Source organism: Plectrocnemia conspersa, unplaced genomic scaffold (assembly GCF_051122295.1).
Source record: "Plectrocnemia conspersa isolate PC_06_02 unplaced genomic scaffold, ASM5112229v1 ptg000014l, whole genome shotgun sequence".
Classification (NCBI taxonomy): Eukaryota; Metazoa; Arthropoda; class Insecta; order Trichoptera; family Polycentropodidae; genus Plectrocnemia; species Plectrocnemia conspersa.
Genome location: NW_028277178.1, coordinates 2,850,850 through 2,878,701, shown reverse-complemented (window position 1 = coordinate 2,878,701; position 27,852 = coordinate 2,850,850). Strand labels below are relative to the sequence as shown.

Genomic DNA, 27,852 nt, shown 5'->3' with positions numbered 1-27,852 from the left:
ATTTGTACGACTTATCGTGTAGGTACAAAGATAAGTTACCTAAACAAATTTTAAGAGACGGACCGTTTAAGAAGGTTAATGATCTGCGTCCATGCGATTACTGCTGTGATACCTGCAACTCCCCAAAAAAAGTAGAAGAGCAGAAGTCACTCGCTTTCAAAATATGTAAGCTATTTGAGGTAAGTACATTAAAATTTTTTGTAAATAAATGTATAAAATTTAAAAAATATACGTATATTACATATTTAAAAATAAAAAATTTACAAAAAGGTTTTTTCAACTTCTCTTTAAATACAAGTTACAAAGATTTAACTAAATAATAATATATATTTTTATAATTATATAACTAATAATATAATATTTTTGTGAGGTATTTAATGTTATAAAATTAGACTACGTCGTGTCGTCTTCTTTACGTGAAAATAATATTTTAAAACCCCTGGAATATTACTCTATACGACTAAAAATAAATCGACCTTTGTCGAAAAGTTTGCTATGTTACATATTCTAATTTTGATATAAGAACTATATTTGAAGTATGTATCTTGCTAGATATTCAAATTTAAATTAATCTTTCGTGCTAATTGAGTTGGCGAGGTCCGGAAAATTTACCTCCAGCAATTAATCGCTAGCAGTTTACCGCTGCTTCAGTTGATGGCATCAAAAATATATATAATATATATGAATAATCGCGAACATATTTTATCATCAGGTATTATATATGTAATTTATATCATTTTAAATTTAATTTTTTTTTATAGATTTTATTCTTACTATCCGTGCAGTGAATAAATACAGTTTCACTGATATTAACCAGTAGAATTATAAATCAATTGTTAAATACATTTCATATGGCCTAGGTAGTAAAATTAAAGTTCACTGTAACAGTTGCGAAAAGTCCATTTACTGTTTAAATATAAACCTAACCCAATGAAAGTTCTTAAACTAATTATAGTTTTTAAAAATATTGAATTATAAGATAAATTCGTTTAGGTTACCTTTGGGTTTGAATAGCAAATGAATGTTTTGCAACTGTCAAATTAAATTTCACTGACATTTTAGAACAGCTTATAATTTAAGCCACTTAAATTACGTCTTGATGAATTTTTTTTTATAAACTTGCCTTATCGTCAATTAACTAATAAATAATTGAATTTGTATAAACACATATCATTGCTTCTAGACGGTAAAATATGCTAGCGATCATTTGTAGGCTATAAATTCTTCATTCGATCAATTAATTGCTGGCAGTAAATTCTTGGTGGTGAATTGCAGGCGATAAATTTTCCTAGATTTGAGTTAGTGACTATTGTTATTACATATTTTTATTATTTGTTTTTAATAATTGGTATTTCCAAATAAATCTTTGCTAATCTATCTAAACACAAGCTAAATTAGCGTAATCAATATTTTAATTACGGTTTGTTTAATAAATAAATGTAATATAGTTATTTATAATCACCTGATTGTTTTTGTTGCTGTTGCGCCCAAGCTGTATTTTGAGTCCAAGGAGGAGCTGGCTGTTGCGGCCAGACCAAACCCTGTCTTGGCCAAGTAGTGTTCTGGACTTGCTGGAAGACTAAAGGCCGCAACGTAACACCAGTCGAAGGAGCAGTCAACACGCGAGCCTCTATCAATCCATTCATATTCTTGTCGACTTTTTCCTGAAATGACCATGAAATTCCAAAAATAAATTACACGTAAGAGTCTAAGTTAATAAAGGTCTGCGGTCGATTACCGAGGCTATCGTACAAATGTAAGGGCGATAGACGATCGCGGGACAAAGGAGCATGACGATTAATCACTTGGGACAATGGGCTTCAAAGCCTCAAGGTCCTCGGGAGCAGCTGGTAGCGAGGACCGAACCAAAGGCCTCAAGGTCGCAAAGTGGCGCTAAGGCCTGCCAGACTGGTGCCACTGTTTGGTATCGATCTTGTTCAGTCGCGTGTCGCACCAGGCACGTTCTGTGCCTGTTAGGTCAATACCGAGCACCGAGAGCGAGGCACCAGCTCTAGGCAACCATACTGGACAGATTTGACTCTTGATCTCATCATAATGGAGAAAAAATCATATTGAACATAACTCAAATACAGCTACTCTTAATTTATAAAAATATATATGGTTATTTTTGAAACGTCTGTAGAGCCAACTACTGTGTAAATATCAACAAACAGCTATATATTAGTTTAAGAATGAATAGTTTTAAAATGCTATGTACATTCCTCCCGCGTCGTATCGAACAAAATAATAATTATAGGGCAGTTCATAAAGGATATTTCTTAAACGACCACAGATTTGTGGCATCCATAGTACGTCGATAATATGAGACAATATAAATATATATGCAAATAATATCATTTGAACAATGCAATCACCAAAATAGTGCATTTAAATATCGACCCAAATTGCATCATAAAAAATTTAATCCTCAAAAATTGCAAACAAAGCTAATAAAAATCTACAACTACAAAAGAAATTCGCTAAAAATAACATCATATTCGACAAAAAAAACTACTTCACAAATTGCCGTAAAAACAATGACGAGTTTCACTATAAAATAATCTGATATCATAAACTTGATCATGAGTTCAAAAATTAATGAGTAAATATATTCTTGCCTAATATATTTAAGTATTATTATGAGAGTGATATTTAATTGCAATTATAAAAATCTATTAAAAAGTTATTTTAAGATTAGATTAGGTTACGTTTGTTTTACTTTTATCATTAACAACAATTCTAGAAATTGAGGAGTAAACATTTTTTTTTATTATTAAGACATGTTTTTTTATTTATATTATGAAAAAGTTTTATTTTAAAATTAGTTTTAAAAAAATTATTAAATATTTGTATCGTTGAAATTTAAATAAATATTTGATCTTAATACCGCGCTTCTTCTGTTAAGTATATTATTTAGTACTAAGGCCGCAATAGCAGCAAGCCAATCATATGCATAGTCCACTTAAACGCTCAATTCTCTATTTGATAAAATATGTTTCTGTTATTTAATTACATTTAGTTTAAGGCCGTTTAAAATGTACTATGCTATTATGACGTCATAAAGATATATCGCTGCGAAAACTAGTTTTACACCCCTGTTAAAATGTATCGACTGACGTCACAAGAAAATAAAATTACGCAACCTAAAAAACAAACCTCATTTCCAACGCCGCATAACCCTTTTATATAATTTGCCGGTAATATGATTATGCGAGCCACACTTGAACTCCACGCAACACTCGGTCAGTGATTACAAACTGTTTTATTTAATTGATACATGAAATATGTGGGTCATTGATAAGTACGAGAAATATACATTTTTGAAAAGTATATCGCGATAAATTTTATTTAGCACTTTTTAAAAACGATTACAGCTTAGCACTTTTAAATGAACTAATTTATAATTTAATACAATTATATATAATTAAAACATTTTTATAAATTAGAAGTGGATAAAAATATATTCTTTTTTAAATTGTATTTCAATATGTATTATGTTTATATATACGCGACAGAATTTTGATATTGTATTTTAATGATAAACCAACGCTTTCCACTTTTTTATATTGCTGTAAATACGCATTTGACCGGAAAAAAAAACTTGTCGCAAATTTTGTTATAAGCGTAATAAATTAATATTTGTGAATTACAAAATAACTTTATTCGTTACGCCAATACACGTGTTTTTACAAATTCAATAGTGCTGATGAGTCGGTGGAATGTACTGACCTGGATTGACAACGTTGCCAAATCTCCAGCTGTTACGATCATTACGTAAAAAATAACAGACTGTTTCTAACCCTAAATCGTCACATTGACTCAAACGTCGAAAATAGGGATAACAAAAGCACCTCTTAAATATTTGTGCGTACTTCAGAAACTTTCATCAGCACAAAATATATTTCATAGTAAATCTAAATAATGGATTTTAAACGAATTGGTTCGTAAATAAACAGCGCATATATTGTATCCCTTCAAAATGTTTTGATCAAATTTACAAGAATTTATATTGTTGTAAAAGCTGTTGTGAGATTAAATTTATTAGTTTTATGACTTTCTTTACATTATAACTTTATGTCCCCTACAACATAAAATATTAAAATTTATAATTTAATTTAAAACAAGAATTTATATAATAATTAAATTACATTTAAGTTTTTTTTACTTGAAAAAAATATATTTTCATAATTATAAAGTGTTAATGATGTATAAAAAATTAAAACATTTAAATAAAGTTATTTTCTAGCATTATGAGGTCAAAAGTGTTAAGGCTGCAATTTAGAAAATGGTACCACAAAAAAGGTTTAACTTTTGATAAAATTTATAAAACATACTTTTAAATATATAGCATCATTGATATCCAATTAAATTTAATTGCAACAAACAAAACTCAGCATGGACCATTTTAAGTAATGTATTATACGTTATTAGCTAAACCCAATATTTGCAATTAACGTTTGCCGCATAGCCGCAATTTTAATGCATATTTTACAATTTTCTAGTGCGCATTTTGCATTTTATTATCGATGGTCGGAATGTCGTAATCAAACTTGAAACTCATTAAAAAATAAAACGACATAAATAAAAAATCTACTAAGCAAAAGTATCTTTATAAACCAAGTCAAATAAATAAAGATTATAATTATAGTTAATTTTCACGTTAATGGCGTTGCCTAATGCATTAATTTTTTGGTTTAAAAAATAATACTCTATATAGTTAAGCTTTTGAAAAAATATGAACATTAAAATGAAGCTCCCTTTAACAATGTATTTAAGGTCCTATCATTGCGTAAATAAACAGCACACAGTGTAAAAAGTAGCATTAAAAATATCACATAAAAAATTATATTGTCAGAAAGCTCTTTGTTTGATTAATATATTGAAATTCTTTCATTTCTCGTTTTAAGATTCATCAAAAGTTTTTCGTGCTACATAATTATTTACTATTTTTATTTAATGATGCTACTGTTTTTTATATAATGATGCTACGACTGTTAGACATAAAAATAATATTCTTAGAAAGGTTTTCCCCTGAGCTTTCGTTAATTTTTTTTTTTTTAATTTGGCGTATTTAATTTTAAAACGTCATTAATATTTATTATAACCTTCCATAAACCGAATTGTATTTTATTAAATTGAAATATTTTTAATACAAAGCATTGCAAATTAATAAAAAAATCTATTTTTTATTTCAATAAATGTATAAACCGTTTTCTCTAGCGTTTATTGAGCAAAAACCAGCCATCTAATTTGTTGCTATAAAAAAATAAACTCAATACGTAAACGTGTTTTATTATTTAATTTCCCAAAAAAGTAATACAGTGATAAAAAACATTTCATGTGTGTTACGCCAAAATTATATTTTGGTATATAAAATGTAATACACAAACCTATTTACGTAATTTCACGTTCCACATACTATACGCTTTATCGAGATTTAGCCAAAATCTCACATGCTAACCGACGATAAATATTAAACTTTGCGTTACATACTTTAACGTTTTAATTTGATATATATAAACAATTTTTCATGTAATTTAATTAAACCTTAAATATCGATATGGTTTAATTCTGAGGCTAACCTAAAAATTATTTAACATATGATCGCACACCAGTCAATGAACCCAATTAGTTTTTATATAACTTCAATATCCAAAATTAAATAGGTCTCGCCGTGGGGGTGTAAAAATGTTCACAGCCAATGGGGTGGTTCTTCCCCCTAAGTGCCCTCGTTTTTTGCTAATCGTCGAAAAATAAATCATTACACGTTCCATATGCAAATGAGCTAATTTCGATTTAATTCCACTTAACTACGGCTCGAATTTCATAACATGTGATGTGGTGTATTCTGGTGTATAAATTAAGGATTGTATTTTTTTATTGATGTATGATGGTCTGTTAATTAAGGGTGGTATCGTTTCATGGTCTTTATGTGTGTGTGTGGATGTTAGTTTAAATAGCTAGACGAAAGTTAGAACATTAGTGCGTATTAAGTGTTACTACGCAACAACGCTGATCTAAAAATAGTTTTAAAATATATAGCACCCTTTTGACGCGAAAATTAAAAGCTTTTATAATTTATGTATGTGTAACGTCCTAATTAGTATGATATATAATATTATATTATAACATGAACTAGCATTGTACATTAATTTGATATTACAAACAACTGGCTTCAAGTATATACTATGTATAAATAGGAAAAAGACAGTTAATGTTTAAAATTAATTCTATAGCAATCAGTAAAAGGATTTTATAGGCTTTATTGGAAATTATTTGATTATAAAATCACTGAATAATATTTTATAGCTCGTTATTTGTGACATGGTAATTTTTTAAGGTACGAAGTAATATGAAATTTGTTTTTCAATTTCATTTTTGAGTTTAATAAAATAAACTTGGATTAATTGGTTAGAAATCTTATTCTTCTAAATATAATTTAATTGTGTTGTTAAATATTTGTATCATATTTTATTAAATATTTCACAGATAAATTTAATTATGCTGTTACCAAAAATAATCAGAAATTTAAAGAAGAAAGTTTTCTATTCAGATAATTTTTAATCTGATATTTTTTTCTTACTCGAAGATAATTAAAATATTATATCATGAAAACTATTGTATTCTATCATTTTAATATAAAGTAGCATTATTGCTAAATTAGTTTACTTTATAGAGACATACAAACATCAACTATTTATATCCAAAAATACATTTTAACCATTAGTTGTGACATAAACTTGTATTGAAAAAGTATCTTTAACTTAAAAGCGTTTTTCAAAGCTTTATCGTATACCTACTATTATACTACTTTTTTTTAAATATTGAGTTTATTTAAATAATAAAATTATGTGAATAGCCTAAAAATACATAGAATAAAACTTTCTTCGTTTCAAATGACAAACTCTAAATATTATATACATTTTTTTTTTTTGATAAAAAATATTAAGTAAAAAAAATGGTATGAAATACTATGCTATATCGCGACTATTGTTTGACTGAATTATACTAAATAAATAAATATGATAGTAAATAATTAATAACGATAAAATTATTCTTGTGTACTATATAATTTATAAATAGCCCTATACATTTTATATAGGGATACTTTTAAATGAGCTATTCAAATTTATTTATCTGTAGTTTTTATAAAATATTTCTCAAAATCGGATAAATAATTATAGAGGATCTGTTTTAATACCATTTCCTGTTTAAACTATAACATTTTTTTTAGATTTTAAAAGAAATATTTTTTATTTTAATGTGCCATTCGATTTTAAGTATCTGGAATTTTTATAAAATATTTTTTAAAACAAATAATTTCAACAAATAAAAATTGATTTATTATAATATAATTATAGACCTTCTATTTTCAAAATTTTACAATACTATGGTAGAAAAGTTATTGACGGGATTCCATTTTATGTAACTAAATTATGTATAACTTTAACCAAAAAAAATAAATCTATATGTCCTTATTCATAATTATAAACCTAATATTTTAATGCAATTCTCTACTTAAACTTTTCAATTTATATAGTGTAACTTTATTTATTTTATTTTACAAGGGATACTATTAAATGGTCCTTTTCGTTTTATTTATCTGGAATGCTTACAGAAAATTTATATTTAATCTTATAAATTTAACCATAAGAAATATATTTATTTATTTTTTTATAATTTATTATAGACTTTCTATATCAATATAATCCCTATTCAAATTAATAATACTATAATATTATACATTATTTTTTATGGAATATTTTCAAAAGCACCTTTTAAAAGATTATTTAAAATTATATAAATATATTTAATAATTAGTAATAAAGCTATATCTATTTTTCATATAAATATAGACTATATCTATTTTTCATATAAATATAGACCCTCAATTTTAATTAAATTACAAATTCAAGCTTTTTCACCAATTTTATATAAAATTATATTGATTTTATAATGAATATTTTGTATGTATCTGGAATTTTTATAATCGAATTATTATAAACAATAAAAATAAAACTATACATTTTTTTAAAATATAGATCATCTATTTTAATACGATTCGCTATTCAAAATTTTCCACTACTATGATACATTATTTATGATTTTATAAAAAATATTCTCAAAAGTGCCATTTTATTTTATGTATACAATTTAATTTTTTATAAAATATTTTTGTAATCGGATAAATTCAATAAATAATAAAATTGACCCTCTATATTATACAAGTATCTATTCAAAATTTTACATTACTATAATAAAACATTATTTTCAAAAACGATATTCCATTTTATGTAACTAAATTTTGTATAAAACTTATTTAAAATCAGATATATTTAATCATTAGTATTGAATCTACTCATATTTTTTTATAATTAAAGAACCAAAATTTTAGCACAATTCCCTATTCAAATTTTTATATAACTATGGTATAACATTATTTTTGATTTTATATGGGATATGTTCAAAAGCGCATTTTTATTTTATGTAACTGGAATTTTAAGTAAGCTATTTATTTATTAAATAATAAGTAATAAATCTATATATATATATATATATATATATATATATATATATATATATATATATATATATATATATATATATATATATATATATATATATATATATATATATATATATATATATATATATATATATATATATATATATATATATATTTTACATAACTATTGAGCCTCTATTTTAATTCAATTCCAAATTCAAGCAGCTTCATTACTATGATATAATATAACTTCGATTTTATAAATAATATTTTAAATAGCGCCATTGCATATGTACTGGAATTTTTTTAAATATTTCTTAAAATCAGATTAATTCAACAATTAGAAATTAATCTATATATTTTTTATAATTATAGACCTAATATGTTAATACAATTCCTTGTAAAAATGGTATAACATTATTTTTGATTTAATATGAGATACTTTTGAATGCGCCACCCTATTTTATCTTAAATTTTATATATTTAACCAATAAAAAATATTTATACATCATCTTTTTAATGATTATTGACCCTAATATTTTATTCAATTCCCTACTAAAAAACTTTAATTTTTAGCATAACATTACTTTGTGATTTTATAAGAAATACTTTTAACTTGTAAATAATTTTAATATTCTTGAATATTTTTTAAAATCGTATAAATTTAAGTATTAGAACTAAATATACTACCTTTTTTATAGTTATAGATCTATTTTAATACAATTCCCTATTCAAAATTTTCCATTACTGTGGTGCCACTATATTTAAGTTATCCGATTTTTTTTAAATAACATAAATTTCAGTTAGATTTAACTATTAGCTAATAATTGATATACATTTTTTTCATATAATTTTAACAAACAACAAATTTAAGCCCATTTTGTGAATAACTTCGCTTTTATTTTGTATATAACTATTTTTTATTTTTTTATTATGGCATTCATAACTTTTAAAAGAAGAAGTTGTAGCATCGACCCGAATCAAATGGTTATGAATCAAAAAATACAATAAATATAGTATTTTTTAACCCTAGTAAACTAAAATATTTTGAGTAGGTAAAAATATTATTAGAATTAATATCATAATAACAATATCCTTTATTTGTAATTATTTTGATGGCAAATTTATTCAAAATAGTGAATATTGTCTTGTCGCGTGTTATTTACGGCTTTCCATTATGAATTCCGTTAAGGCTTTCGTTATAGCTTAAAATAGAAGTTTCATATTTATCAGTGAAATATATTGTCTAGCTTAACTGTTTTATTGTTATATTTCATTTTTCGGTAAACTTTTAATAAACCATGGATATTAACAAAGATTTTCAATTTGAGCAAACGGTGATAATTTTAAAACTGTAAAACTGATTTAACAGTTCTTTGGAAAAAAAGTGCGAACTTTCGGAAGATATGACATAAGCTTTTCCTTTAAAAGTAAATTAAATTTGTATTAAATTTATATATCAGAAAATTCATAAACATGTGTAGTTATTTTTTCCATATCAAAAGATTTTTCAGAAATGATTATTCAGGAGTTATGTAACATAAGTACCCTACTTTAATTCCGAAACAAAAAAAAAACAATCAAAGAAATGACAGCGAACACAAAAGCTTGTGTTCCTTCATTGGAAAGGTGATGATTACAATACTTTGTTGTAAAATATTTATTCTAATGGATTATATTCATTATAAAACTACAATAAGCCACAACACTAATTACATGATAAACTGTATTTAAGAATCGACGTTTCGACAAGCTTTCTATGGTAATGACTATAAGTAGAATTACCTTAATTGTAATAAATGTCTTAATGTTGTCTCGTGTTGTTTTCCCACTGAGCTTTACTCATAATAGTATTAAGAAAAATTTATAAGAAGTAGTTACAGATAAATAATCGATATGCCATATTTAAAGACATCTGTTATAATTGTAAATTAATAATAATATAATTTAAATTATCAAATAAACTCTTTTAAATGGTTAATTTAAAAATTAAATTATGCTGCGAGAATCAAACGCAGTCCCTCAAGTTACAAATTAGGGCTTCTGAATTATTATACCTATATACACTTATGTACATTTCTGAATCGGCTAATACCTATATACTCAGTATATTCACCAAGTTGACCCATGAATCCAATTTTAGAATCGGTAATATTTTTAGCCCATTTCCTCGTAAACCCTGATAACAAATTCCAATTTAATTTGAGGTCATTGATAGCTTATGATAGCTTTAACATTCACAAATATAGGACTAAATTGATAGGTTTTCGTCGTTCGTATTTCATATTAATTCTATAATATCGATTTTATGATCAACTCGAGGGCTTATTTGGATGCAATTCTAATACATATTGAAACATAAACATGTACGAAAACCCAATATGATTTATTTAATGAATCCTTGTATATTTTTTATAGTTATTATGCATACTTTACAATTAAATTTGTCAAAATGAGTGTACTAAAAAAATACAATTTTTATTTATGTATATTTATTTTTTTGGGATTTTTCAATATTTGGTTTTGGGAATTAGTACTTTATTTTTATTATTAGTTTATTCTCTCGCAGTGTAAAATTTATCGCTATTCTTAACGAAATATTTTGTTGGGTCTGAGGTCTTTTGGGTACTAACGAGTATTAATTATGTACCCAAACTTGGGAAACGTACGAAATTTCAGGTATTATTATAGATTTAAAGATTAGTGATTTATTTTTGATATTTACCTTACTTTTGCGGCAAAAGAGAGAATATAGTTTTGCTCTGATTAATTTTTTTATTTAGTTTATTTACAAATATGATATTTTCATGAAAGGTTATAATGTTAAATTAGTCTTTGATACTTTGCTGTATTTTTCCAGTCTAGATTTATCGACAGCGAGCGCTTTTCTCATTCTACAAGAATGACAATGTGACACTTTTAGTGGGACCTTGTCAAACCATTTTATAACAATTTTTATTCTGTTTTGAAGTTTATCTACGTCGCTCAATGCATATTTTTATAAGAACATAAAATAGCAGTGGTATCGGCTAATACATGTTTGTAACTTAATTAAGAATTATTTTTTCGTAAATTTTACTAGTGACAAGTATTAAACTTGTAAGGCGTAATGCAGGATCAATTTATGAATAACTATTTTACATTTACTTGCTTTCGCGATTGTATCATAAAGACAGGAAAGAAACTAGTTTAAAATATTTTAACAATCGGTAAAATAATTTTAAAGACTTGATTAGAAATACAGTCATTTCCGGGAGATTTACGATTAAGAAGATGCTGAAAAATATTTTCTAGCTCATTATTTGTTACTAGGCCAATTTTATATTGAACTTTTTTATAGTAATCTTTAATTTGTCATTTAATTTTATTTTTATGTTTACTAGTATCGACTTATAATTGCCCCTTTTTTATTTTTCTATATTGATTTTTATTTTAAGAATTATTTTATTTCGCTCAACGGTATAAACAAGACTTGCCGATAGTGTTAAAATTGTATTATTTATTAAAGTGTTCATGACATGTTGTCATCTACGTAATATAAGAAAAGTTTACCGCTGACATAACTAGTTCAATAACACATGATAGATTGAGATATTTCCCACAAATTACCTTCTGGTGAATAATACAATGAACAATCAAAGGTTTTGAACACATTGTATTTTCACAATCAATTTTGTTCATAGTTGTTCCATGCAAACTATTCATAGAAGTTAATTCTTTACTCAATTTAAACAAAGAATTTACTCTTTGAATAAACAACAGCAACTAAGCAATATCTGTAAAACCAGTATTTCTACGGCTTCCTAACAATGGCGCTGCTATTGCAAAAAAAAAAATTTTTACCTAACTTTTCAATTTCACAAAATATTTGCTATTTCGCAAATTCCATTATAATATGGCACAGAAAAACTTGGATTAGCAAGACCGTTGAGAGTCGAAAAAGTTTAGGGACTATTGAGTAAAGGCAAAAGTTTCATTTCGAAATCATTTGCTTTGTTATTAAATTGCCTATTGATGTAACTCACAATGTGCTGAACACTTCTAGTAACTGTTCTTACTCGTCAATCTACGGCCCGTAAGATGGGAATATATGACTGCCTTTAACGCTTTTTGCGTCATTTTATTAATATTTTATTAACCATTGATATTCATAATGTCACTGATAGAAGCCAGATAAGAAAAGAGTGGTTGAGTTTGGATATCGTGCTTTTGTATAGTGTGAATTATTTTGTTTATATCATATATTTATTTACTAGTTGCTATCCTATTATATATTTACAACTTGCAGAAAAGCAATGATCAGAAAATTTAAAAAGTGTTAAAGCACATTGTGAGTTACATCAATAGCCAATTTAATATCAAAGCAAAAGATTTATAGACTATGTAGATTACTTGTAATTGTAATATATACAATATTTGCTACTCCACTTGTAAAATATTATGTAGGTATAGATGGGGCTTCTAAATTTAATTATAAAGTAAATGGTACATCTTATTATAATGTTAGACTGTATACTAGATAGTCGCGGGAAAATTCCCGGATCATCTCGGAAAACCAGTGAAGATAAAATTACTGTTATAAAAGAATACATTTTAAGTTTACCTCCCTGAGATATCCTTCCTTTTGCACATAAAGTAACGGATACCCAAATAGCACACTCACAATTAACCGTGTTATTGGGGAGTCTACTGTACTATGGCATATTAGATTATAATTTAAAAAATATACAACGCTATATATAAATATGATAAAAAATACACTTACCCTATCGTTCTTCCTCGATGCAGAAAACGAAAAATGAGGTCCGTTTCCAGAAGCGATCAAAGCCGGCAAATCAGGAGCTGACCTCGTCCACGCTGTCTCCAATCTTCTAGCATGTCTGAAACCATCGTGTCAGAAGCAGTGAAAACCTAGTATACTTTTTAAACACCCAGACACGAAACGTCGCGTTTTAAATCCAAATCGGTACTCGAGTGGTTTTCCGACACGTTTCTGTCCATCACACAAAGTACGCCTGTGAGTGCATCCATTATTTTGCGGCAATGGAATATTGTATTAATTTAAAAGAAGGTAACGCTGGAAATAACTGTGTAAATAATCTATGAAAATTACAGTTCTTTGTTACGGCGTAGAGCTTACGCCGACAAACGCCATTTTTCATGCAAACTTCGCGTTAAGGTAGCGGTGAATAAAAAAGTCAGATTAGCATATTAGAATACTCGTTTATGTGATGTATTATTATTCTGTTTCAGGTATTCGGTTACCAATATTTACATTTGTAAAATTTACTTAAACGCAATAATTTATGCATTATTTTTTTATTTAAATTAATATAATAATCTTGATTATACGTATTTTTTCCATCCATTTCCACTTACAAAAAAAGATTAATTAATAACCTCATGTAAATGGTGATTATTATTCAATTTTTAAAATATGGAATAATTCATGTTATAGCATTTTTTTTAACTTTGCTTCAAAATTATAGAATAAGTCAGATCAATATACAGGGGCAGGTGGGGCCATTTGCCCCTTGAATTTGGCCAGAAAAATGCACATCATTTAATGAAATACTATGAATCTTAATTAAATCGAAATATTAATAAAACAACCACTGATTTGTCAACTTTTTCCCCCACCCTAGAAAAAGTTGAAATAACGTTCCTTTTTCTAAGCCAAAAATTTTCGGGTTATCTAAAAAAAGTCTCAAGTCTACCTTTAAAATATTTTTTTAAATATGTCATTCAGTGAAATAATATCGAAATACATTTTCGCCGGTAGATATATGTGTTTACTAGTGAAAATATCATTTATCTGGCAGGCATCTAGTAAATTTATTATAAACATTTCCATATCTAGTATTAAGTATTATATTTATATACTTATTATTATTATAAATATTATGTATTTTTCAATGAAGCTATATTTTTGCTAATGAAGTCACTAATAAACATATATTTCTACTAGAGAAAATATAATTTAACTGCGCTATTAAAATTATATGTTACTCTAAAATATTAATTAAACTCAATTTGACAGTTGCGAAACATCCACTTGCTGTTCAAACCCAAACCTAACATAATAAAAGTTATAAAAACAATTAAAGCTATAGAACTTTTGTTAGATCAAGCTACAAATATAAATTAAGCCAACTAATCGCTCATGAAAAAATATGCGGAAGATGAAGTACAAATAAACTACATGTTATATTTGCATTATGTTTAAAAAATATGATAGCTGTGCTTACAAATATTATTAAAGTATTGGTAAAAGTATATTCAAACCGAATTATCACTTCTCAGAAGTCAAAAATTCACGGCAAAAGCAATAAAATCATGATGGCGCCGTCGCAGTAGGAACGCTCGGTAACCGGAGTTCCCACTGCGACGGCGACGGCACGATTTTATTGCTTTTGACGTGGATTTTTAACTTCTGAGAAGAGATAATTGTTTTTTGTGCTCTCAGTATACATATGTAAATAATGATTTTTTTATTGAACATGCTTTACTAATACCGAACTACCGAATGTGAACAATTAATATCATATTTATCTGAGATATTATAAAAAACATGTTTGGATACTCATAATGGAATGCAATTGAAACGTACCTCCAAACATACCACTAAAATAAGCATAGCAAACTTACTTGTGTACGGAAGGAGGCGACGCCGAGTTACTTCCTGCCATAACCCAGGCAAGATCCGGTCTGGTTTCCGGACCCCCAGCACCCCTTGGGCCTCCTCTGTGAGCACCTGTGGGCCTCCTCGTTTCCGCTTCATTCCTGCACAACCTTGCGAATACCTGTAAAAAAATTAATAATTCTCAACCATGACACAGATTTAGACCTCAGACCTTCATACCAACTAGCTATTAGCTATTTCCACATAGCTTTTAAAAAAAGATATACCTATATAGAATACATCAAAGAATGCATTATCGCTGCAGTAAAAGAAATTGCTCAAAAAAGTTGCTCACATCAAACTAATTGATAATATTTAAAATGAAATTTGTTCAACTTTAGTTTCTAGTGGTTTCTAAGAAGTTTGTATTTTTCTCACTGGCTTTGGATGAGACAACATATGTATTAAGAATTTGGCTCAATTTATATTTAATAGTAAAATTAATGTGACTGAAGAATTCTTTGATATTATAAATTTAAAAGATACAACTACCAAAAAAAATATAAAAAAAATGTCATAAAATAGCTGCTAAATTATTTATTGAGCATTTAGATGCCATTAAAGAAAACTAGACATCTTAGGAGTTTTTCATTTGCCATTGTTGTTTGAAATTTTTGAAGGACTAAGATCATATTTTATTACACATGAACACTATATACTGATAATAAAACAGATCTTTGAAAATGATTGTGGTGAAATGTATTTATGGTTTGGGCGAGTACAACTAAAATTTGTTAACAAGTCTATTTTAAATATGGAAAGTACAAAAGTACAACTGATGTTGTCAGTGAAATTAAAAAATTAAAAACAAATCGTGAGGAAAGGTGTAATACTAAATTTATACCTCAAGAAGCAAAAAAGGTTTTAGATCATCATTTAATAAAAAAAGTAATAATAATATTAAAAGCCTACAAGAATTTACGAAATTTTATTACGGATGTATTTCTTACATCGAGTAATAAGAAAACAGTTTTTATGGAACAGAATCTTTTACTTAGATATACAATAATGTATTAACTTGATCTGAAATTAAAGCATATTAAGTAAAGCTCATCAAGTGTTTTAATAATAACAATCTAATATTAGTAAAGCGGAAAGTAATGATAATTTTTAAAGGGACGATTTTGAAATTAGTTTGCTGCTGGCTGTCGTCGAGTTAGCACGTAAGATTTGATCTTATTTTGTAGCTCTGTTAGTCTACTTTTGTTAATACTCAGAAGGTTTTTTTTTACCCTATAGAAAAAAAGGTCAAGGCCAGAAATCGAGGAGACCCATTTGCGTTATTAAATGCTATTTTTGTTAGATCAAGGAAAGAAAGTAAAAGAAGCCACTCAGATCATCTGTGAAATTTATGGAGACGTATTGCATCTTTAAAAATGTCACAGGTGGTTTAGACAATTTAAAAGTGGTGATAGGGGTTGAAAAATGCCCACAAATCGGGAAGACCTACAAAATTAGACGATGACGTGTTAAAATCAGCAGTGGAAGCGGATCCCCGATAAACCATCAAAGAATTGTCAGAGGAGCTTGGCTGGCTTGGACGACCGTTAAAGACCATCTATGGAAAAAAACACAGGCAAGGAATTTGGGTACCGCACGAACTTTCACAAACGGCGATTGAGCAGCGAATTACCATCTGTTCGTCGCTATTGTCTAGGCACGAAACGGCATAATTTCTGAGAAGGATCGTTACAAGCGATGAGAAGTGGATCCTATACAACAATCCAAAGAAAAAAATCAATGGCTTTCTAAAAACGAAGTACCCATACCTACCCCTAAACCCTCATTGACCTTAAAAAATGTCCTTCTTTGTGCTTGGTGGGACATGATTGGCGTCATCCATTATGAGTTATTAAAATCTGGTCAAACAATTACTGCAGAGGTATACTGTGGTCAATTAGTCAGAATGAAAGCGGAGCTGTTGAATAAACGTTCAGTTTTGGTCAACAATCAAAGGCGAATTTTGCAGCACGACAATGCCAGACCACACGCGGCACGGATCACGCAGGAAAAAATCAGGGAGTTTGATTTTGAAGTTTTACAGCATCTCCCATATTCCCCCAATATCGCACCCTCTGACTACCATCTTTTCAGATCTTTAGAGTATTCCCTTAAAAATAAAATTTTTAATTCATTTGACAGTATCGAAAATCACATAGAATCATTCTTTAACGAAAAACCTGCAGAGTTCTATAAGAAAAGGATTGAAAAGCTGCCTGATCGTTGGAGAAAAGTAATTGAAAACAATGGAAATTATTTTACTAATTAAAATTGTATATATATTTTTTTTAATAATTTTTTTGTATGTGAAAAAAATTATTATTACTTTCCGATTTTCCTATTATATACGTATATAAGTAAATATACATACATACAAAAGCTATAATTTGTATATATTTAAATTACTACAATCGGAACTTGAACAATAATCAATATAAAGTTTTCTGATTGCGGTTTCGCACTAAATTATGCAAATATCGTGTTACGGTTGGCGAAATGGTAACACTGCGCCACTAACTTACAACCAAATTCCTATGCACCACTTAAATTTGCTAAATCGATAAAAATTGCACTTACCGCGTCATACAGTTGATCTCCGTCGTTCCTATCGGCAGCTTCGTGGTGAAGGGCCGCCAAGACAGATCTCGGTGTGGCCAAATGAGCCAAAGCAGCTAGAGCGTCCAGAGCAGCAGCTCTCACTCTTCTCCTAGGATGTCTGCAACTGCTAGCAGCAGCTCTTGCTGCTTTTGCGCCGACAGAACCATTGACTCCTCCTGGAGCTTTGGCTATGTTGCCCAAATGAGCAACGACTCTGAGAGCACCAGCTCGTAACTGTAATTAAAATAAAATAAATACTTGAAGAAGGACGCTTTTAACACTATGAGTAATCGATCAAATTTGACAGAAAGTGGCATTAGTTTGATGATAGTCATTATTTCTATTCATAATCGCATGCTTTGTTCGACACGCGACATAGTTTTCGTCCTTCGATAGACAAATCAATCAAACGTTAACACATTCTATTGATATAGTCACAGCTCAGAGATAATTGAATAATAACAGTGTTAATCATTTATATTCATGGGTTGTAAAGTGCTTTATGGCACAGATTCGTAACTGATAAATCATATTTTAACTAGCATAAAAACATGATTAATATTATTATAAATTGTGTTATTGGCAATCAGTTAATTTAGTTAATTAATATTGCAGAAATTTTTGAAGACCTGAATACATATATAAAATTAATACACTCTCCATCTCATCCTTACCAACCAGGTTGCTTTTATATGAAGGATGAAAGTTGATATTTTATATGAAGGAAGGATCACTTTCAAGTTTGCCTGTCAATTTTTTCTGTAGAGATTTGTTTCAGTCATAAAATTAGACTTATGATGTCAGAAATAATGAAAATGAAGACATGGAAATAGAAAATCTGTCATTCAATTTCCAAAATTTAAATGTTATTAACATCATCATTCAATATGTAATACCAGGGTACTTTGCACCCGTTGCACGGCCCTGGTACCACCTAACCTAAAGGTATAAAATTGAGAATTACATAAATGTATATTTACCCTTGAACAAAAATCTTTTAAGTTAGGCTAGGTTAGGGTACGATAAATCGTGGCATAACCTAGCTCAGCCTAACTCAATTTCTTATAAAAACATATTTTGCCTAAAAATAATAGGTTTATATATGGGATTTAACAAAAAGTAAGGACACAATAACTTCCGCTGCTTTTACTATATCAGCATATTTTTTTTGCTAAGAAATAGACCTTGTATAAATCTTAAATATATTTGTTAGCCAGCTATATCTACCATTTCGTTTCAAAATGGTGGCTATTCAAAAATAAATAAAAATCGTATCTTCGTTAAAAAACATTTTAGAGTAAAAAGTAAGGAGAGTAAAAATGTTTTATATTAAAAATAAAAGCAAAATAAAAATTTTAAAATGCTTTTTTAAATTTTTTCCAAAAATAATTTTTGAATTTATTTTTGCTCAGTTAATTAACCATATCAGTTTTTTTTAAATAAAAATTGTGACCCATCTTATAATATGGCACCTTTATAATGGGGCACCCCTTAAAATGGTGTGCTACTCTTTACAAGTTAGTCTGTTAGTCTGACCGAAATATTTTAGCAGGTAGTTTTAGCCGTAATTTTGAAAACTAAACAAAATAATTCATCGCTTTTTATTGCTCAGTTTTAAAATAGGATTACATGTCTTATTGCTCAGTCTCGTTCATGCGACCTTTATGTTCAGTTGCGTGATTTCGGCCTTTATTTGCCGTTATATTTTTTTTATTCAATAATTTATTTTAAATAATAAGCATTTAAAAATGCTATAAAAATTGCATATTATTGACTGAATATACTGCTTTTGGCGTGGATTTTTGACTTCTGAGAAGGGATAATTGTTTTTCGCACTAGCCTATTGGTCAAAATTCGGTTTAGAGATGCTTAATATTAGCGTTTCCACTGCGACGGCACGATGTTATTGCTTTTGACGTGGATTCTAAATGATGAATGTGTATATTATATTGCGACATGTGACGTTAAATAAATTCTTTACGCCAAAGAAAGCGATCAGCATTATGGTTAAACAAAAATGAAGCCGACTTTTTTTCACTTAAATATTTATACCAAAATTATGATATATCAGCACGTCAAATGATAGTATATAAATATAGTGCATTTACAATGGATCTATAAACTACAGTAATAACAAAATTGTCTTGAACTGTTAACCCTTTGACCGCGGATGACACCATAGAAGTCATTGATAAAATCGCTAGTATGCATTGGGCACCTAAAGTGTCATGAACCTTTGAGCCTTTTAATATGTTTTTTTTTTGTATAATTTTACATTGAAAAATACTTCAATTTATTGAAATAATATTTAAATTACTTACGGTATAAATAGGTGCTATCACAAATATTAGCAAATGTTGAAATGGTGCAAAAATATCAGTCGCGGTGAAAGGATTAAACAAACACTTTTATTATTATGTATAAAAATAATGTGGACAGCGTTTAAGTCAATGTATGTTTAAATAAGTGCTACCGACTCTAGCTCTGACTATAGTGTTGTGGCGGCCAATTGTCAACGCTTGCGATCCGAAATCTCAACAGTGGTGACGACCGACGTGATTTATACACGCTATTAATAAAGTCATATAATCAATTACAGAAAAACAGAAATGATTTAATCGCTTTTGACGTAGACTAAACAGGACCCATTTGAATTTGATCAGAAAAATGCAAATCATTCAATGAAATACTATGAATATTAACAAAATGAAATTATTTAAAAAACGACAACTGATTTCTCCCTGGAAAAAGCTGAAATAACGACCCTTTCCATATTGTTAATAAAACACTATTTACACTATTAAATTTCATAAACATCAATATACAGAACATTCAACAGTGTTATGGCTCTGTAGATATATCACAAAATAATGTATTAAAAATTAAACCAGATATTAATTTAAAATGTTTTAAAATGTCTTTCTAAAAATATTACCTAGCATTCCCAAAATAAACTCAGTTGGGCAAATCAATAGTAGTAAATATACTACTTAAGATAACTACAACGAATTTTCTCCAGTATCAAAAATTATACTGCAGTGTCCCAGCTTATCGAAGCCTTTTCTAAAATGCTTCGAACTAATGAATCATATAATATACAAAAGATGATCCGTACAATAAACCATTGAATTAAAAATTACTACTAGATATTTCTTTATATATTTTTATGCACATACAGAAAATAAAAATAAAGAACTTGAAAAAATATTTATCGAATATTGACTATCAATATACAACAAAATCAAGATACACAATCATATCCTGAAACCAGCACGTCAACATCGAGGCAGCATACTCCTCAATGTAGACAGCTTGAAAAGACAGCTAAAGAAGACTGAGCCCTTAAAATTGGTTTAGTTATCATTACTGAAACTCATTTAATATTAGTGTAGAACAGAAAACTTTTCGACGCCAATGGGTGAACATATTGTTTAAAACATAAATTATTTGTTGCTAATAAAGACCAGTTTTAATATTTAAAATATATAAAATAATTATATATTTTATAGTGATAAAAAAATAATCAAACCTTAGAACTTCTCCAGTGTGGACTGCTTGTATTTAACAAAATGTCTATGATTTCTTCAGGCTGCAAACGTCGAGCCAGATCAGCTGTCAAATTTGCTCCTCTCGTAGTTTGGACAGCCAAAGCACCAGCTATCCTTGGTAGAGCATTCTTGAGAGCCGTAGGTCTCACACCTCTCAGCAGAGCCCTCAAAAGTCCAGATGTAGCTATTCCAGTCCTTCCCCTCGCACCGAGAGCTGCTAGACGAGTAGCCAAAGCGCCCAGATAAGGCTCAGTAGCATAAGCAGTAGCAGCCGAAGTGTTGACGTCTCTTGTCAGCCTCTCCAAAGCTTGTACCACTGCCCTTTCGTCGCCCTAAATAACAAAACATATGATAAGAATCGTTCCAGATCTAGAAAATTTCGATCTGCAATCATAAATCAAACATTACGTTATAGCTCTAGGCATGAAAAATCAGATCGTTCTCAAATTCTGCATGCGATAGCGGATTAATATTTTCTGTTTCGTTTCGGAAGTCGGGCATAATAAGTATGCCGGCAATTGTCCAAGAAAGTGACGCCTCTCGAAAGTATGGTTGTGTGTGTTGTGAAAAGCTGGGGTCCCGTAAAGGTTTGACCTCGTTTCGGGTCGCACGCTACCCCAAACCATAACGCCGGCAATTAACCCCTTTGGCCTGCGAACTGGACAATAATGGAACCGCAATCCTGCTGACCGAGTCGATACCTTATTTCGCAGTTATCTTAATGTTAACGCCAGAAAAGTAGTTCAACCACTGATTTTACCCAAATAAATTGATACATATCCAAAGTTATGACAGAAATAAATTGCTTCCTAAAGATTATCTGCCCATTTCAAACTCAAGTATCTAACTTTAAAACAATCCATAGACAGCACAAAAAATATATTTTAATAACAGATATACATACTCCACTTCGTTTCCAGTTCTTAGAAACATGTAAAAGCCACTCCTTTACTCAATAAAAGCTACTTCTTCTGACTCTACGATGTCTCTCTATTTTTTTAATATCAATGTGTACGATATTACGCTTAAAACTGCGAAATTTTGGCACAGTATAATAATGCGATCGACCAGTCGACCGCGAAGTTATTTGTGATCGCCCGCGATTTGGTATGGTATACATGGTATTCCGTATTAAAACGTTTGTCTAAATTAAATAATGGTTTAAATAAAAAAATATATATTTCAGATAAAAGTAAAAATTTGCTCACATGTGTATTATAAGAATCCAGCAAAATCATCACTGTTGAAGCGTATTTTTAACGTCCAAACTTATGAACTGAATTAATTTAAATATCTAATGAAACTTATTAGATATTTAAATTAATGGACCGTCTCTACTAGCTTCATGCATTTGGTTTAAATTAAAACTGCGCAATAAATCTTGAGCAAGATTTACTAATTTGTAATGTAAAATTTAATTCAGTGGCGGTGGGGGTGGTCAGCCATAAAGACTCAGTGGCCATACATAACACTTTATTTTTTATTTAGTTGGCTTTATAATGCCTCAACTGATATTTATTACTTCAGAATGCCCATGCTATGCATTTTCTATATAAGGGTTGAATAACAGCATTTATACTACGTTTTTTCTTGATTTTTCTCTGAGAAATTATGTAAGAACTCTTACATTGTATTAATTTCCAATCAACAATCAGCTTTGATCGAAAATATATTTAGTAATGAGCACAAATTCTTCTATGTGAAAATCAAACAAACATTTGTTAATAAAAAAAATTCAATCATATTTAATTATATTTTAGATGAATAAATATAATATAAGGAACGTTTAATTATTACTATAATATTTTCAGAAATTGCTTACACGTATATTTAACCCTTCTTAGAAAGTACAAAACATATTTTTATATGTATATAAAACATATGTCTACCAGTTCTCATATGCAGCCATATTCTCAAATATTTTTGGATTGTAGAACTGATATTTTTAAGCCACTTATTTCAACACTTTCAATATAGATTCTGGAGTATTACATTACCCTCTTTGAGGAGCTCTGTCCAATTATTCCCAATAATACTACGCAAATGAAGCCTACGTGGTTTTAATTATGACGTTTTATAAGTAATGATAAATTAAATTTATAAAAAAATATTCTTACAAAATCATTTTTACTATCGTATTAAATTGTGCAAACAAAAATTCCTCATAGCGAAAATTTTGAACATAGATGATTGTTTGATTGTCAAATATATTTTTCCATTGATTTCAACTGCTTTATATTTTTTTCTATTTTTTAAGTAAATATTTGTGTAATTATATGAAATGTAAGTGTATCATACAAATGTAAATTACTAATATAATTACAAAATATTTTAAAACGTGATATTCTTAAATTAAAATCAAACTGACATCTTTATATTGACGTATTCTTAAATATATGTACAATTTACATGTATATTGCTCATCTTTAATCGGAATTTTCGCTGTGCGTAATTTCTGTTTGCGCAATAATCGCCGAACCGTATTAAATATGATGCTGAAAATATATTTTCCTTTTTTGTTAATAGAGATTATATCATTTTTACAGTTACATTGCTAAAATAACATTTTTTCGTAGAGCTTAAATTATCTGATTAACTATAACGTTGCCTTTAATCTAAATCAGTAGTTTTTTTGTTAAGTGTAATATTATTAAGTACCGTTCATCAATCATGTAAATGTTTAACAGTGGGGTAGTTCTAAAAAAGTAAATACAATGAGATTTCAGTTTATGTGAACCTGGAGACGATTGTCATGGTTTTTTGTCTGTTGTGTTGTACTTGGATTGTAATTTGAATAAGCTCAAAAAAAAATTACTAGATTCTATAGCAATAGAAATTTTAAATGTTGCATATAATTCTACTTTTTAGTGAACATCAGTACTAAATAATATTATTTTCCAATATTTTTTATATCGATTTTCATATAAAAAATAATGTAATACCCAAAACTCTAAATATACAATATACATAACAATCATGAAAATGTAAATCTAAAATTTAAAAAAAAAATTCTTATTTTTTTAAATAATAAAATCACCATTATAGAGAAGAATAAACTATGATAATAAACTATGATATATAAATTTAGTTCATTCATTTTTGTGGCAAGAACCTATACTGGATTTTTCAACAAATTAACCCAAAAACGAAAACTGCATGTTTCGTATATATTTTAAAAACTATTTCCATTTCGTGTTTTCTTGTATTTCCTTTTAGTAAAAATTTACATAAACTCAATACATGGCATAAAATGCTCTGAAAACGATACGATTTTTTCATACAAATTTGTGCTAAATTCCAAGAAAAACATAATCAATATGAGTCGCTTTTTGTAGTAGTATCAATACACTACACCTTAATTTTACATTTCATTATTCAAAGAAACATTCCGTGTATTGTAATCAATGTTTTAGTCACGAAATGTGTTTTAAAACACCTAATACCACCATGACGTTATAAATGATCTATAATAACACAAACTAATGTCACAAGCGACTCTTCCACTTGTTGCTCACAGATAAAAGTGATAGACACGCGACATTTAAACGCTTCCACATGTGACATTCCTAAAACATTATTATATGTCAAATACAAGGAAATACTCACTGCTTTGAAGAGATCTTTGAAAGACTCGTTTTGGAAGACTCCAACACCATCCGTGAATAAATCGTCGTAAGCGTTATCACTGCTAGAACCCGAGCCTGTCGAACTATTTCCAGAAGGTCCTGAAGACAGATCGTCCACTGGAAATCCTTTACTCTCCAAAGTCTTCTTCAGCAATCGACGCGGCGATAGAACAGGACTTCTAGGTATTGGATAGCGATCCACAGAATCTTCATCGCTGGTTTTCTTATCCACTTCATCAAAAGATTCTTTAGATGGTATAGATTTATAACGCACTTTACAATACTCGGATAGATCATCTAATGACTTAGATTTAGTCTTATCGATTTCTGTCACTCTTCTCGGCTTAGGTACGCTCTTACTGGGCAACGTAGGTAATGGTATCATGCTTCTAGGCTTTTTCTTTTCATCTAATTTATCAATAGAAGCTGTATCGCTTTCAACATTTTGAATATCGTCACTGTCTGGCGTTCTCATCTTGACTACTTCACCTCCGAATCGAACGCGCCTCGATGTCTTTTTAGCTTCTATTTCATCTTGTTCACTATCTGTGAGTACTCTCATCAAACTTTTATTATAAGTGCTATAATCAAAAGAATCATCTTCGCTCTCAATTGATAATTGAGCTCCAGGATCTTCTTCTAAGACAGTCATAGTTATAGCATGATCTGCATCAAATGCAAATTCTGTTTCTAAAATAACTTTACCCGAATGTATACGTTTTTTATCTTCAACGTCGATTGTTATTGCTGCTTCTAATTCAGATTTAGATGATAATGTTAAAGATCTGAAGGTCGTTGTTGAGCCTGCTAAGTGTCTTTCAAACTCTTCCGTGCCTATCGATTGCTCGATTTTAAGCAAAGATCTAGCTGCTAGGTCTTTATAATCTTTCTGTAAAAGTTTTGATGATAGTGATTTGATTACAGCTGATATGACGTGTCCTGGTTCATCTGAGTGTCTTATCGTAGTTAGGAGCAGAGAAGGTAGAGCTATGATCATTCCAGTGACGACGTCTTCTCGCATGTCTTCAGTTGATAGTTGCTCTGGACACTTGGAGCAGATTTCGCTCAAGATAGATTCTCTATTGTCGCTGTTGGCTAAGTATATCCTTAAGGCGTCCAGAGCTCCTCTTCGCACTGCTGGCGCTGGATGTCCAAGATTGTGTGATAGCTCAGGCAGAAGAAGAGACATTCTGGTGTCCAGGGAAGGAACGACAGGGACCAAATCGGCCAGGACTCGCAAGGCATGTTGACGCACTTCTCTTTCTGGATCTCTGAGTCTTCTTCTGAGGGCGTCGAAGGCTTCTGGAAGATCTACTTCGGCAGGAAGACGACGCGTCCTGACCACCCGCTCCCATAAGGGAGTCAGCTGGTAGGCGGCCGATCTTCTCGGGCTCGAAGGTGGCGGAAGCACTTGCATGGTGCGGCGACTCATGCGGCCGCCCAGGCGCGACTGGACGCTCGAAGGGCGGACCGACTGACCGCCTACCGCCTACCGCACGCCCCGACTCACTTCGCCAAATTTATACCACGTATATACACTCCACTCGTCCGCGAAAATGACGCATGGAAATTCTAGTAGATAGACGCTGAAAAAAATAAGTTGCTAGTCATTAGGTGACGTCGCCAAAGTGGCAAAGGTGTTGATGAAACCTGAATAACGATAAAAAAAATACTGAAGTACGCAGTTCAATTATCGATTTTGAAACTAGTCTTTAAGGAAAATGTATTATTCTAGACTAGTGTCAATAGCATTAAAGTTAACCCACATTTAGGGCAGCGAGTTTATATGAACGGTTGGAAGTTTTTTACTTAATGTCACATTTAATTTTTTTTAATATTTCTCTCTACCCCAAATCTATTAAAAACTAATCGAACATTTAATTTCGGACAAAATCAAGAAACTTCTAATAAAATTAAATACATAAAGTCAACAAATCATGGAATAAAAATAAGATACCACAATTAAGTCTTTGATAAATAAATTACCTTATGATATTTGCGTTAAAATAATAAGGTTACGCACAAATAAATATTTACTCACAGATTTACCACCACTGAAATCCAGAAAAAATATAGGCAATACTAATCAGGAGGTAAGATAATGGCCAGTAACTTCATCGTCCTGAATCAAACAGAATCGTCTTATCCATTAGGCACAATAGACACTACAAAGGGTCTACGAAAGTCTGAAAATTAAATTTTAAATAAAAATGATTAATCTGAACATAACAAAAATAAAAAAATTAAAATATAAAATTGTATTCAGTAACCTTTGTAATATAATAATTAAATATAAAAAAACAGTTAATAAGTCAGATGATATCTTTGCATTAGCAAAATCAAGTATAACATCTTCAAATATCATCTCCCGCAATAAGTTATTTTCAATTGATAGCAGTGCTTTCCCATCGTTGAACGCAAATATTTTTTTGTCAGTTTAAGACATTTTAGCAAGATAATTTTCTATATGCACCCTAATCACGTCAGACATAGATTTACTGTCAACGAATATTCGAAAGAACAAATGAAACTAATCAACAAATGCCTTTTCTAGATTTGAAAAAAATATAAGCAGAGTGTTCGCAAAGTTTGTTTCATAAATTAATCGTAAAATTAGCAAATTATCAAACATAGTAAATGCTTTGTAAATTCATAGTTAAGTATAAAAAACCTGGGCTAAATAGACAAGATTGCATCTTGGCCAAAACACTTTTCTTTTAATTGATTTAACTATCTATATAAATATTCACAAATAAAACAAAATTATATTTAAAAATAAACTAAACCAAATACAAACTTTTTCATGTTAACATAATTATGATCTGTATTTTGCTAATATCGAATTCAAATTGATTTATTGAATTAAACATTAAAAATGGAAAAATCGATGTA

General features: G+C 29.1%; 1 protein-coding gene across 1 annotated transcript in view; it reads right to left on the bottom strand.

Moving 5' to 3' along the window:
- LOC148225982 (uncharacterized) overlaps positions 1-18,449 on the bottom strand; it is a 44,800-nt gene extending 26,351 nt beyond the window's left edge. Inside the window, exons 1-5 of the mRNA XM_088204575.1 lie at positions 18,441-18,449; positions 17,766-18,020; positions 15,155-15,309; positions 13,272-13,386; positions 1,463-1,664 (exon numbers count right to left, since the gene is read on the bottom strand). Of these exons, the coding sequence (XP_088060701.1) occupies positions 1,463-1,664; positions 13,272-13,386; positions 15,155-15,309; positions 17,766-18,020; positions 18,441-18,449 (736 nt within the window). The remainder of the gene's footprint in view (positions 1-1,462; positions 1,665-13,271; positions 13,387-15,154; positions 15,310-17,765; positions 18,021-18,440) is intronic.
- Between the last annotated feature and the right edge of the window lie 9,403 nt (positions 18,450-27,852).